Genomic DNA, 15,631 nt, shown 5'->3' on the forward strand with positions numbered 1-15,631 from the left:
AACCTTCTTTCTCTGATCATAGCTGTAGTCAATATATGCTTATTTCTCTATGTCCTTAATGTGTTGAAGCCAAAACAGGAAACAATATTTTAATAAGAATTTCCTGGTAAAATTTAAAACGCAAATCTAAAATTAAAGTAGACAAAAAGTTAAGGATAAAATTCCCACAGGCATGACAAATATTTCTACAGCTGTGCAGCCTAGATTTTACATACAGATCTCAACAACAGTTCGTGAGGTTCTCAATGACTATTTAATAAAACTGTGAAATTTGTAGATATAAGGCAATAGGAGAAATAAGACTATGAATTTACTGATGTACATGAATTGGGATCTAGTATTTACCATTTTGCACAAATATGAAAATTTCTAATTAATTTTCCACAAAACCATTCTGAAACATATACACAAATCAGCTTATTTTAAATAAAAAGTTTAGAAACATTATCAGTGTATATAAAATATATATCTTTATACTCTATTTAAACATTCTAAAGCAGAGGAGTCTTTGAAAATTTTGCCATTACACAGTATTAGTACCACATTATATAATGAGAACAGATGAACTGTGAAGACTTCTTCGGCTCAGTACATTATAAAATCATGTTCAAAATGCTTTATACATTAGAAAGATTTGAAAATCCTACTTAATGACTTCTTAAGTCACTGGGCTGATTAAAAAAAAAAGATATTCATTTAAAGATATGGCTCATTTAACAAACAATCTAACTAACAAATGGACGAAATATATGAACAGACATTTCACTGAAGAGGATACAGGGATGGAAAATAAGCACATGAAAGCAGATCAACAACACCATTAGCCATTAAAAAGGGAAATGCAAATTAAAACCACAAAAGAGATATCACTACACATCTATCAGAATAGCTAAAATAAAAAATAGTAACAACACCAAATGCTGGTGAAGATGCAGTGAAACGGGATCACGCACATATTGCTGGTGGGAATGTAAAACAGTACAGCTACTCTGGGAACGGTCTGACAGTTTCTTATAAAGAGTTGGCTCATTTAAAGTGGAACCCTTACATCATTTCTTTTCTAAATAATATAGATACCTGTCTACACATAGCCGCTTCATTGTTGCTGTTGTTAGCTGTCATCAAGTCAGTCCCCAGCTCATGGCAATCCCACACCTAACGGAACCATAGGGTTTTCACCCGCTGATTTTTGGAAGTAGATCGTCAGGCCTTTCTCCCTAGTCTGTCTTAGTCTGGAAGCTCCACTGAAACCTGTCCAGCATCATGGCAACATGCAAGCCTCTACTGATAGCAGAGAATTTCAGAAATATCTGACTCTGCAGGTGCCTGCCTCTATCTACCCGGCTCCCAAGATTGTAACTGCATTCCTCTAGTGACAGTGGTCCCATGGGAACACAGTGACAATACAGCCAGTGCTAAGCTTGGAATAGATGCTGGTGCCAAAATATTTATGAGGCTATGAGGCTCCAAAACTAAAAAATCAATTGATTCAGGGTCACCTGTTTGACTTTTGGGGGCTACCCCTTTTGTCTAGTTTGAGCTATATGACTGGCTTTGGGTATACAAGAAGGTGATTCTGGGACCAGGTAGGTCTTAAAGACCCGGGGTATGTTTTGGGCTTTTAATTCTTATTGAGAAACATGATCTAAATTTCCCAAAGGGAATCAGAATCTTTTAGGGTTGCCTTATGGGGTTGCTATGAGTCGGAATTGACTTTATGGCAATGAGTTTTTTGGGTTTTAGGTTATCTGGGATGACTCTAGAATCACTTAAAGTCCAAAAACCCCAGGGTATAGCTACCGTCTCCCCTCAAAGAATTCTAGAATTTTTGCCAGGCTCTTGGGCTAGACTACTTCTAATCAAAGGCTGGGCCCCAGGTAAATCCCTTGCAGAAGGGGTTATTTCTGAAGTTTTTTTCCCCCAAAAAATCAAACCCATTGCCGTCAAGTCAATTCTGACTCACTGAGACCCTATAGCACCTGTGTATTTGGCACTTTTATGGTTCAATCTCTGTCAGCTACCTGCAGCCAAATACATAAAACCTGTAAACAGAATGGCTTCAATTATAACTTGAAAAGTTAATATAGCTATGTGTATGAATGCATGTGTATCTCTACACATTTGCAAACAGAAACATTTAAAGAATATAGTTGCTGTTGTTTGTTGCTGTTGAGTCAATTCTCACTTACAACAACCCTATATGACAAAGTAAAACTGCCCCATAGGGTTTCCTAGGCTATAATCTTTATGGGAGCAGATCGCCAGGCCTTTTTTCCTGTGGAGTGGCTGATGGGTTTGAATTGCTGATCTTTTGGTTAGCTGCTGAGTACTTAACCACTGCGTTACAAGGGTTCCTGTCATAATACCATAAACCAAAAACCAAACCCACTGCTGTCGAGTTGATTCCGACTCATAGAGACCCTACAGGACAGAGTAGAACTGCCCCACTGGGTTTCCAAGGAGTGGCTGGTAGATTTGAACTGCCAACCTCTTGGTTAGCAGCCGAGCTCTTAACCACTGCACCACCAGGGCTCCCTTAACACAGCAGTCTTTCTTAATCCAACAGAAACTTATTTTACTTATTTACTTGCAATAAGTATAAACTACTCCCTATCAACCTATGTAACCCCAAGGATAAAATGCATATACAAAAAAAGTGCACCTAAAACATAAAAAAAGAAAACCTCATTCTACAAATATGAAGGCACAGTATTAAGTTCTGTGGAAGTAGACACGGTTCCTGCTTTCAAGGCACTTGCAGCCTGGCGGAGGCTTGCACATAAGGCAGGTACAGAGAGTAATCATCTAGTTTATTCAGAGACGAAAAGAAAACAAAAAAGCAGATCAAATCAAAGATGACCCTTTGCCAACTCTGCGTAATACATTAATCCTATCCTGAACTCGTGCTCTGCTAAGTCCATGGGGGTGGTGGAGGTGGGTGGATGGGGCGGGTGAGGAAACGGGGTAGGCACACAGGGTGGGGTGAGTGGACAAAAAATTCAGAAGACAATTACAACATGAGGTATTTTTTTTGCTCCATTAGACTGAAAAATAGAAATTCTATTTTAATGTAGGACTCTCTCTTCTGGCTAACAACAGTTTCCTAACAAAATGCAGCACAGAGAAAAGAGACATGATAGACATGCTACGTGCAATGATTTCTTCCAATACCTTCTAATATAAGTGGCTCTCTACTGAGAGCAGTCCTGCCTCCCAGGGAGCACCTGGCAGTGCGTGAGGTACATTTTTGGTTGTCACAACTGGAAGGAAGATACTGGCAGCAAATGGGTAGAGGTCAGGGATGCTGCTAAACTTCCTACAATGTACAGCACAGCCCCCAACCCCACACACAACAAAGAATTTTTTGGTCTAGAATGTTAATAGTTGAGAAACTGTATCACAGCTGGATATAAAAGATTTAAAAATCAGTAAGTCTACAATATGAAAGCAATTAGTACCATTTTAAGATGAATTGTAAAGGAACATTTTCCCCCTTGATGAGCTAGGTGGGACTCTCGGACAAATATCTGATGGATCCTTAAAGGGAAAATAAAGTGTACTGAGAAATATGAGTCAGAATCGGCCCAATGGCAACGAGTAGTACAGAAAAAAAAAAAAAGACTTACAAATGTTAGCATAAAAATGAAAAATAAACTTGAAAGATGGAAAGGGCAATTTTCTTTTACTCAGTTGATTTTGATTATCAACTACTTCCACAGCCACAAAAGTAAATGTGGCCACATTTCTGCTTTTGGCCAAATCTGACAAAAGATTTACTAAATTCTGACACTAAGACTGGCAGAAATATTAAAATAAAAGAGTATCTTCTAGACTTACACAGGAAGAAAAAATTAGCCACTGTGTTTTTAGGAGATGCTTAATTCCAATGAGATATTTAAACAAAGTTATCTCCCCATAGCATCTAAAAGTGTTTAGATTTATCCTTTATTTTGTGGTGGTTATATGCTGAGAAAGAAGAATGTAGAAAAAGAAGTGAGTTAACACACTTTTAGATATTAATAATATTATAATTTAGTGTATACACACACACATACACACAATTATATCCTATGAAATCACACCCACTGAGATACAGCCTATAAGGAATAGCAACAGAGCATCTTTCACAGGGCTTTGACAGGAAAGCCCTTAGTTGGTCACTAATTAAGCTTTGTAAAAATAATGTAAAAAGAATCCCGGCTGAAGCAAGGGAGAATGAAGAAAACCAAAGACACAAGGGACAAATCAGTACAAACGACTAATGGACCACCACTACCACAACCTTCACCAGACTGAGCCCAGAACAACTAGATGATGCCTGGTTACCACCACCGACTGCTCTGGCAAGGATTACAATAGAGGGTCGTAGACAAAGCAGGAGAAAAACGTAGAATGAAATTCAAATTCACACACATACACACACACACAAAGACCAGGGTTGCTGGTCTGACAAAGACTAGAGAAACCCCAAGAGTATGCCCCCTGATACCCTTTTATCTCAGTACTGAAGTCACTCCTGAGGTTCACCCTTCAGCCAAAGATTAGACAGGTATGTAGGGCCACCAATAACACACGTGAGGAACGTGCTTCATAGTTCAATCATGTGTATAAGACTAATGGGCACAACAGCCCAAAAGCAAAGAAGAGAAGGCAGGAAGGGACAGAAAAACTGGACAAAGGGAAACTGGGATGGAGAAGTGAAGAGTGTTGACACATCATGGGGCTAGCAATCAATGTCACAAAACAATTTGTGTATTAACTGTTTAATGAGAAACTAATTTGCTTTGTAAACTTTCACCTAAAGCACAATTAAAAAAAAAAATTTTAGTGTGCTTTAAGTGAAAGTTTACAAACCAAGTCAGTCTCTCCTACAAAAACTTATATACACCTTGCTATATACTCCTAGTTGCTCTCCCTCTAATGAGACACCACACTGCTTCCCTCCACTCTCTATTTTCGTGTCCATTCAGCCAGCTTCTGCCCCGCTCTGCCCTCTCATCTCTTCTCCAGACAGGAGCTACCCACATAGTCTCACGTGTCCACTTGACCCAAGAAGCTCACTCTTCACCAGTATCATTTTCTATCCCGTAGTCCAGTCCAATCCCTGTCTGAAGAGTTGGCTTTGGGAATGGTTTGTGGCTTGGGCTAACATAAGGTCTCGGGACCATGACCTCCAGGGTCCTTCTAGTCTCAGTCAGACCATTCGGTCTGGTCCTAAAGCACAATTAAAAAAAAAAAATGTAAAAAACAAAGAATGAAGAAACTATATGATGATGATGGGATCTGATTTAACAAGTAAACAAAAACACCCCTAACTCAGCAAGAATGTTTCCAAGTCTCAATTACGTATTTGCTAAATACCCCCATCAAAACAATTAATAATTTAAGAAGACACTTGAAGTTCACTGAGATGGAATTTGCAAAAATGGAATTTGTCCTCTAGTTCTAACTGTCTCTGAAATGGATATACGTAACAGCCAACAACGAAATTCCTTGTAAAAGTCACTCTTTAGCTACATTGTAATTTACCAGCTGATTCCATAAACTGGACTTAGTGTGATTGAGCTTGACTAAGAGGGAAATAAATTCACTATTGCTGCAAATCCAACTGGAACCTACTCCAAATATATGGAGGGGCAAATAACAGGAGAACCCATTGAAAGGTGGTCAATTTTACACCCAGCCTGAAGCAACTCACAAATGGTACCCCTCCACATGCCATCAGAGCTGGAGAAAGTGGCATGGCCTGGGCTCCCCTCTGTGGATCTCTGGCTCAGTGGTCAGAGGGCATCATTAGCATAAATACACTTCCGTCCCTGAGATATGTGTCAACCACCCATTGCACTTATCTCAGAGAGGTGAGGAGACTGGGCAAACATCAAAAAGATACAAGGACAAGTAAAATACCGCAATGAAGGCAAATCTTAAGTCATCAATAAATTAGGGCACTTTCTTCAAATTAAACTCTGTCAATTAGAACCTTAATCAAAATAAATGACACTTAAGTATCTCAACAACTATGAAAGATAAAGAAAAGAAGGACAAAATTTATGTTAACCACCTGCATTTTGTAAAAAAAAAAAAAGGGGGGGGGGAATGTTATGTTTTAAGCCAGAAGTTTTTGAAAGAAATACTATTTGCAAAGGAAAACAAACAGTATTTTTGTTCCTTAAGAATCAAAACCCTTTTTCAATTCATTAATTAAATAAAAATATTTTTTCAGTGTTTTCAATACATAAACAATGCTCATTTTCCTTGAACAAGGCAAAATTAAGGCAGTGTCTTTAAGGTCAGTAAAGGAAAGTACTGACTAGCAAGCAAGCTTCTCTGAGAGGGATCTACTGAGCTCCTAATTGGATATTGAACAGTTATGGCTTTAAACATAAAACATTGATGTTTCAAATTCTACATTTCCTCCGTTATTCTTTGTTTTTAGTTATGTGGACTTCCAATAGCCCACTTAATTTTAGAAAATTAAAGGAAATACTTTCCACATAATTTTGGAACAAAATGTGAATGGTGCTTGATTCGGAACTATTAGCTCAGATACTGAACAACTGTGCTCACATGCACTGTCGACCTAAGTATAAAAAGGAGGAGGCTCCATAACTGCCCAAATATGGTAAGAAATGGTTGACGTACTTTGGAATTTGCTACAAAACAGAAGACACAGAAGTTTTGAGGCACTGCTGCTGTATCAGTCTTACTAAGGTTTGGATTTTAAAAATATGCCTTTTTTCTGCTTGTTTATTGGCTTTTCCAAAAAGCAGTGCTTTTTCTCTCAGGTAGTGAAGCTCATCTTAAATCTTCTCTACTCAGTCATTGTACAATTGCGTATCCCTGAGCTTTGTCTCATCAGCACATCCCGTAAGCATGCCATCTCTAGGTCCCGCCATTTTATTTAGGGCTATATCTCTGTATACCAATTCATGGAGCGTCTCACTGCTTTGACCCAGTTTTCCATACTCATTTCATATTCTTGCCATTTCTTCTGTGGCTTGAAAACCGTTTCACTTTGCCTCAGTTTCTTTAGTTCCTCCTTGTCAGTCCAAAACCCTATAGATTAAAAAAAAAAAAAAAAATTATTCTCTAACTTTAAGGCAAATAATGAGTCCATCTAGTTTATCCACAACTCTACATGAACTGGTACAAAGGAAAATAGCTACTATTTTAAAGTGCAATCCAAATATTTTGTTGCATTTGAATTTTGTAAGTTTGAATATTCCTGGAAATAAATAAACCAAGATTATAAAATCTTTTGGTTTTTAACTTTCCAGCTTTCTTCCTGTGTGGCAGGACACCGGGTCACTTCTGAAGCAGCCACATTCTGCCATCATTTAATTTCATGACTTACCATTCAAAAAAAAGAAAACTCAAGTAAGAAATAGTATATTTTCTTTTTACACAATGAAAATAAATTAAGATTTCTGTCACACATCTTGAGGTAAGTGATGGGATATGCATAAAATCTAATACTGGGAATTAATATAAGAATTTCTTTTTCAAACTATAGCATTTCATACAACTTATTTAAATTCTAAAGGAGCCCTGAGAGTGCAATGGTTGAGCACTCAGCAGCTAAAAGGAAGGTTGACATTTCAAACCCACCCTGCAGCTCTGTGGGAGAAAGGCCTGATGATCTGCTCCGGTAAAGGTTGTTGTTTTTGTTGTTAGGTGCCGTCGAGTTGGTTCCGACTCATAGCGACCCTATCTATGCACAACAGAACGAAACACTGCCCGGTCCTAAGCCATCCTTACAATCATTGTTATGCTTGAGCCCATTGTTGCAGCCACTGTGTCAATCCACCTCGTTGAGGGTCTTCCTCTTTTCCGCTGACCCTGTGCTTTGCCAAGCATAATGTCCTTCTCCAGGGACTGATCCCTCCTGACAACATGTCCAAAGTATGTAAGACGCAGTCTCGCCATCCTTGCCTCTAAGGAGCATTCTGGCCGCACTTCCTCCAAGACAGATTTGTTCATTCTTTTGGCAGTCCATGGTATATTTAATATTCTTCACCAGCACCACAATTGAAAGGCGTCAACTCTTCTTCGGTCTTCCTTATTCATTTATATGATGTGATTGAAAATTCCATGGCCTGGGTCAGGCGCACCTTAGTCTTCAGGGTGACATCTTTGCTCTTCAACACTTTGAAGAGGTCCTTTGCAGCAGATTTGCCCAATGCAATGCGTCTTTTGATTTCTCGACTGCTGCTTCCATGGCTGTTGATTGTGGATCCAAGTAAAATGAAATCCTTGACAACTTCAATCTTTTCTCTGTTTATCATGATGTTGCTCATTGGTCCAGTTGTGAGGATTTTTGTTTTCTTTATGTTGAGGTGTAATCCATACTGAAGGCTGTGGTCTTTGATCTTCATTAGTAAGTGCTTCAAGTCCTCTTCACTTTCAGCAAGCAAGGTTGTGTCATCTGCATAACGCAGGCTGTTAATGAGTCTTCCTCCAATCCTGATGCCCTGTTCTTCATATAGTCCAGCTTCTCATATTATTTGTTCAGCATACAGATTAAATAGGTATGATGAAAGAATACAACCCTGACACACACCTTTCCTGACTTTAAACCAATCAGCATTCCCTTGTTCTGTCCGAACAACTGCCTCTTGATCTATGTAAAGGTTCCTCACGAGCATAATTAAGTGTTCTGGAATTCCCATTCTTCTCAGTGTTATCCATAGTTTGTTATGATCCATACAGTCGAATGCCTTTGCATAGTCAATAAAACACAGGTAAACATCCTTCTGGTATTCTCTGCTTTCAGCCAGGATCCATCTGACATCAGCAGTTTGTCGTACTGTGGGGGCTTGTGTGTTGCTGTGATGCTGGAAGCTACGCTACTTGGTAATCAGATACCAGCAGGGTCACCCATGGAGGACAGATTTCAGCTGAGCTTCCAGACTAAGACAGACTAGGAAGAAGGACCCGGCAGTCTACTTCTGAAAAGCATTAGCCAGTGAAAACCTTATGAATAGCAGCGGAACATTGTGTGATATAGTGCTGGAAGATGGGCCTCCCAAGTTGGAAGGCACTCAAAAGATGACTGGGGAAGAGCTGCCTCCTCAAAGTAGAGTTGACGGGTAAAGGTTATAGCCTTGGAAATCCTACAGGGCAGTTCTACTCTGTCACATGGGGTCACTGTGAGTCAAAACTGACTTGACAGCACCTAACAACATAACAAGGGCCCTGGTGGCACAGTGGTTAAGCTTTTGGCTGCTAACCAGAAGGATGACAGTTGGAATCCACCAGCCGCTTCTTGGAAACTCTAGCGGGGGGCAGTCCTACTCTGTCCTATAGGGTGGCTATAAGTCGGGATCCAGTGGACAGCAATGAGTTTAACAACATAACAACATTTAAATTCCAATTCAAAATCATACTGTAGTTCTACCATAAATTGTTCCTTACAAAGAGAACCATGTGATTTATAATGAAAACATAAGAACACATTTATAATTATGATTACAAATAGTCTGAAATCATACAGGTCTTGTTAATAAACCTGACTCAAATCCCCTACACAGAAGTTTTAACATAGTCTACAAGTGTTCCTTTCTCTTAGCAATAAACAAGCTAACACATATTTTTTTTTAATTTTTTGTCAAGACACATTCCTTCCTTATTTATGAAGTGAGCATTTTCGAGTATCTACATTTTAAAAGTACATTAATTTATAGATGTTTTAAAAGACTAAAAATTGTTTTCATCAGTGCTCTATGGTTTGATAAATCTAGCCAAGAAAATAACTATGTTCTTAAAATCCTTATTTCCTGAATTCAATATTTATATTTTTAAGGTGTATATATTTTAAACATCATTTCATTAAATATGTCTAGAACAGGCCCCCATTTCTGGGTGAGTTTCTAAAAGACGGAGTATATGCATAGACTTCAGATTTCAAATTTCTGAGAGAGAAGCAATCCCAACAGACACCTCAGCTTTTCTGAGACGGTAAAACTGCTCCCTGTAGTTAGTTATATTTCTTTGTACTGAAAAAGTTTGAAAATATAGGCATAACAAAGTAAATAAAACTTCAAGCCATTTATTGTGTTACGTGCAGGGATAATCTGCATGTGTTTATTATTTAAAGTATTTAAAATGTTTAATAGAATATGACACATTTAATCACATAAGGTGAAAAGTGCAGAAACATTTGATTAACTGAATAAACAATATTAGAGCGCTTATGAGAACTTGATTTACCCTAATTATAAGTTTAATTTACTCAATTTACAAGTGTTGCTTTAAGACCTTGAGAAGGTTTTCCTTGCTATGGTTCTCGTTTGTTTTAACAAGCATTTGAAAAAGATCACATACATTAAATTTATAGAACCTGAATGAAATACGCAAAGAAATCGAAGTAGCTACCTTTGCCAATGGGACTGATTATTTAATGGAAATTTATTTTTTCAACTTGAATTAATCAAACATTAATCAATGAACAAATGAGAGGGATAAGTGTACTTTTATGCATAATTATCAAATTTTTATTAGAATGAAGTTTAAGTTGAATTTACCCAGATTTCATGCTTTTTGGATCTCTAACTTTAAGAGACTTTAATATTAGCTTTAAACTTTTCACAGTAAAATATCCTTTTCCTGTTTTGTGGCACAGAACACTGACCCCTCCATACAGGAACACATTAAAATATTTCCAGTGTCCCCAGGCATCATCCAGTTTCCAAGAGAGCATCCTAATTCGATGCTCTGTATCCTTCCCCGCTAATCCTTTCACTAAGGGTCAAGGTGATCTGCTCAGCCCAGATCCGTCCATGTTGCCCTCCTGCTTACAATTCTTCAGGGGTTCTTCTAAGTCTTCAGGATCAAGTCCAGACCTCTCCTTAAGAGGAGCCCGCCAGAGCTGGACCTCTGCGTATCTCTCCAGCCTCCCCTTGTCCTCATCATACAGCGCTTGCTTCTCTTAATGACTCAGTACCTTTGCGTGAGCAGCTTTTTCTGTTGGACCACCCACCTCTTATGTTCTTGTCACCTGGCTGGTTGTAACTCCTTCACAAGTGGGCCACATCAACTCCCCTGGGTAGCCTACACCACTTGCTGACCATTGGGTTTATTACAAGTTTCATAATCAGTTGATCTGTCCGTCTACTCCCACCAGAGGGCAGGAACTATGTCTTTTAACCTCTTTCTTCCTAACAGTAACTGTCATATAAAAGGTGCTCACAAATGTTGTTCAATAAATAATTGAGTGGTTTCTACTAACACAGACAAGCATATCTACCCAGAAAGCTTAATCAGGGATCCTCCTTTGCTAGAGACCAAAGCAGCTGAGAATATTTTTCTTCTCATGTTTCCTCTGGAGTTCTGGTAGCGCAGTGGTTAAGTGCTACGGTTGCTAATCAAAATATCGGCTATTTGAATCCTGACTGAAGGAGTAAAGTGAAGACGGAAGAGGGACAACCAGTCCCACCAGTGGGAGGTCACAGGGGTTTTTGCGAACAATATGCATATGTGGACGGGTTTCAGCGGAACATCCAGACTAAGACAGACTAGGAAGAAAGGCCTGGCAATCTACATCTGAAAATTAGTCAATGAAAACCCTATGGATCATAACAGAACACTGTCCAATATAGTGCCGGAAGATGAGCCTCCTTGGTTGGAAGGCACTCAAAATGCACAGTGGCCGCAACAATGGACTCGAGCATACCAACAATAGTGAAGACGGTACAGGACTGGGCAATGTTTTGCTCTGTTGTACACGAAGTCGCCATAATTTAAGCTGGAGCCAACTAAATGGCAACTGACAACAATGAGTTGTTGTAGATTAAGGGACACCAATGCTTTCCAGACCCTTTCTATAATTTTGAGATTTGGGAAGAGAAATGAACTCTGTCAGAAATAGTTTACAAGATAAAGTCCTTGTTTTTACAGAATCGACACATACCAACAGCAAGGCCAGCTAGAGAAGCCGCACCTCGGCAGGACATGTCAACGTGAACGGATCTGTCTATATTCTGATTAATCAGGTCTGAGGTCATCTGCATGACAAAACTGTTCTTACAGACTCCTCCATCTGCCCTGCGGGGAGCAAGAAAAGGAACATCAATCACTGCAGCCAAAGCATAAAAAAAAAAAATAAAAGCATCATTAATTCTTTTGAAGTGGGCCAGACAATTTTCTTAAATCCTTGATTTTATTTTATAAGTTTAATTTTTAATTCCAAAATTATATCACTTAGCACTGACCTGCAGACAGAAGGCCTTACTGGCGGTAATTATTTAAACATTTCCCCTGATTCTTCCCAACGATTTTCCTACCTGCCCAGTTTGTTCTGCAACACCAGTTCAAAATAAAAATTCATCTGGACATTTCAGCAAAGAAATCAGAAATCTGATGTTTTCATGCCAAAAGGATACCCACACATCTGAAAAACCAATTTTTAAAGATCTACATAATATAAATCTGAGTACTAAGATCCTTCCAAATTTCATAAAGTGCTGTATTCTCCATAAATCTGAAATTAGCTTTCCTTTTCTCTCCAAATTCCTACGACCAAGACTTTTGTTGCAAAGGGGGGAGGCGTCGGATCTCTTTGAGATCATGAATGATTGCAATAGCAAAATACTAAAAGCAGCTACCACTTAGCGAATGCCTCGCGGGTTCTACGGCCTGTATCAGGTTCTCCGAGTTAACTCGCTCACCTTACCAGCAAGGGAACTGAGCCCCAACTCACAGAAAGGAAAGGGGTGGTCTGGGTTTAAAGGCAGACGCTGACTCCAAACTTTGCTTTTTTTCCTTTACTGAAGGATAATGCTTACTCCCCCAAATCACAGCACCTCTAATGCTTTTAGGGAATAAACCTTAAACATAATTTACTTGTCACCATAATGAACTCAAAATGAACTTTATACATAAGAATTTAAGTCTCAGAAATTTAAAGCCTAACTTCTAATCCAATTTGTTAGAAATGAAGAATAATCATCGAGTTGATTCCGTCTCACGGCGACCCCATGTGTGTCAGAGTAGGACTGTGTTCCATAGGGTTTTCAATGGCTGATTTTTCAGAAGCAGATTGCCAGGCCTTTCTTCTGAGGCACCTCTGGGTGGGCTCAAACTGCCAACCTTTCAGCTGGCAGCCGAATGCACTAACTCTTTGCACCACCCATGGACAGAAAGTATAAAAGCAACATATACATACCGGATTTTTGTTACAGGAATATGGATCTCTTTCTGCATCACCTCGTATAACTGTTTATTTCTAGTTGAAAAACAAGACAACTATTTAGAGGAAATAAATACCACAATAATACTTTTTTTTATGCAGATCTAGAAAAAGAAAAACTATTTTTTTACATTACATTTATAAAATATGCAAAGGAAGATATTAAAGAAATATATTCTGCTAGCTGGAAGTTGTCTAACAGATGTCCAACCAAGCAGGGGCCTCAGGGCCTGTGTATTTTGCCTTAATAAAAAAGAGGCTAATTTTTATATTAGAACTAAATTTAATCAGCTACTCTTTCTACAAATAAAAATTTAAAGCAACAGCCCATTTAATAGATAGCTATTAAGATGACGTACCATAAATAACAGCTGGTAGAACTCAATAAACGTAAAAATAGTCATTTTGTAATCACAGAAAATTGTATTTGAAACACTACAAATGTTCCATAATTCATGGCAGTCACATTCTTACTTTTAATCACCTACACCTATCTCATCACAAAAAGGTCACAAGAAACAGGCATAAAAATAATTTTGCTAATTCAATCTTATTAGTTTGAACTCTCCTGCATGAAAAAATACATCCAAACCTTTCGACATCCAAATATTGAATCTGTTATGCTTAAGAAATGGATATTAAAAAAATCATTCAGTTTTCAGATATCAAACCTAAGTGGTACTACTAAATATGAAAAGAAAAGAAAAAAAAAGATTCCAAAGAAATGAGCAATACGAACAGACTACATCATCAAAAAAAAATAGACAGTATAAATTAAACCAACAGTAAATAAACCCTTGGTTAACAAATTAAGACATTTCCAATTTAGTAGCAAATCAACCAAAGAAATAGCAACATTGTACGGGGAAGGGGCAGGTCAGGGCAGGCTTTCGTACCTGAAAGCTATTGACTCCAATATTGCTCGTACGAGATGGTATTTACTGGTGGAAGGCTTTAAACCCATGAACGAGGCACACGCACAGGGGTCATTCAACGGAGCCTAAAGTAAGACATAATAAGAACTCAGTCTTATTCTAAATTACATATCCTGAAGAAATATTATTAGAAATATAGCCATTTAGACGAAAATATTATTTGGAAGAAAATGATCTTTGTTTAGAGTTAAACAATGTAATAATAAATGATAGCCCAAAGATTATGTCAAATATTAGAACAACTTTTTAACAGGTTTTAAGCAAGACCGAGTCAAAGACGTTGGACTTGGCTATACTTTCTGTTTGAGCTCATACCAAGAAAAGGGACTGAAACACATGCTGTTATTGACAGGTGCCACTGAGTCAGTTTCGATTCATAGCAACCTTACATCCAACAGAACGAAACATCACCTGGTCCTATGCCATACTTACAATCGTTTCTATGTTTGAGCCCACTGTTGCAGTCACAGTGCCAATCCATCTCTTTGAGGGGCTTCTTCCTTTTCACTCACCCTCTACTTTACCAAGCATGGTGTCATTCTCTGGGGACTGGTTCCCTCCTGATAACATGTCCAAAGTATATGAGATGAAGTCTCGCCATTCTCACTTCCAAGGAGCACTCTGGCTGTACTTTTTCCAAGATAGACTTGTCTGTTCTTCTGGCAGTCCATGGCATATTTGATATCCTTTGCCAATACCATAATTCAAAGGCATCAATTCTTTGATCTTCTTATTCATTGTCCAGCTTTTGCATGCATATGAGGCAACTGAAAATACTATGGCTTGGGTCAGGTGCACTGTGATGGTTAAGACTGTATGTCAAATTGGCTGGGCCATGATTCTCAGTGATTTGGCAGTTATGATGTAGTTTGGCAGTTATGTAATGATGTAAATTGGCAGCAATGAAATGATGTAATTTGGCAGTTATATAATGATGTGGTAATTCTCCACTTTGTTATGATGCAGTTTGGCAGTTACATAATGATGTAAATTGGCAGCTATGAAATGATGTAATTTGGCAGTTATATAATGATGTGCTAATTCTCCACTTTGTGATCTGATGTAGTCATCCCCATTTTGTAATCGATGTGAGCAGCCAATAAGTTGAAAAGGGACTTTCCTTGGGGGTGTGGCCTGCATCCAATATATACATCTGCTCTTCACTTATTGACATGGTTAGGTTCCAAAGACCAGCTTGCTATGCAAAAATGGAGGATGATCACATCAGATCATAAAAATGGAGAATTACTACATCATTACATAACTGCCAAATTACATCACTACATAACTGCCAAACTGAGAATCATGGCCCAGCCAAGCTGGCACATAACTTCAACCACGATAGCCAGCGTTACTCTCGCCTCACACCTAGGATTTTTTTTTACTGCCAGATGTGCCTTGTTAATGTGCAAAATAGTTGGATAGTAGATTTTTTACTTTTGTTGTAAATGTGAAATGTCAGAGAACAAGACAGTAAGTGAACAGTAGGTGTATAACAGTTGTTCTGACA

The 15,631-nt window shown here is 38.4% G+C and overlaps 1 protein-coding gene across 3 annotated transcripts in view; it reads right to left on the reverse strand.

Annotated features, from left to right (window-relative positions):
• Nucleotides 1-234: 234 nt before the first annotated feature.
• Nucleotides 235-15,631, reverse strand: part of GK5 (glycerol kinase 5) — an 86,231-nt gene continuing 70,834 nt past the window's right edge. For 2 of the 3 annotated variants that reach the window (XM_023555467.2, XM_064275537.1), the window contains exons 13-16: nt 14,083-14,186; nt 13,163-13,222; nt 11,909-12,042; nt 235-7,056 (exon numbers count right to left, since the gene is read on the reverse strand). In XM_023555467.2, the coding sequence (XP_023411235.1) occupies nt 6,908-7,056; nt 11,909-12,042; nt 13,163-13,222; nt 14,083-14,186 (447 nt within the window). In that variant the 3' untranslated portion in view covers nt 235-6,907. The remainder of the gene's footprint in view (nt 7,057-11,908; nt 12,043-13,162; nt 13,223-14,082; nt 14,187-15,631) is intronic. The other variant, XM_023555468.2, reaches the window with a different exon arrangement.

The sequence above is a fragment of the Loxodonta africana genome, chromosome 23 (assembly GCF_030014295.1).
Source record: "Loxodonta africana isolate mLoxAfr1 chromosome 23, mLoxAfr1.hap2, whole genome shotgun sequence".
NCBI classification, from domain to species: Eukaryota; Metazoa; Chordata; class Mammalia; order Proboscidea; family Elephantidae; genus Loxodonta; species Loxodonta africana.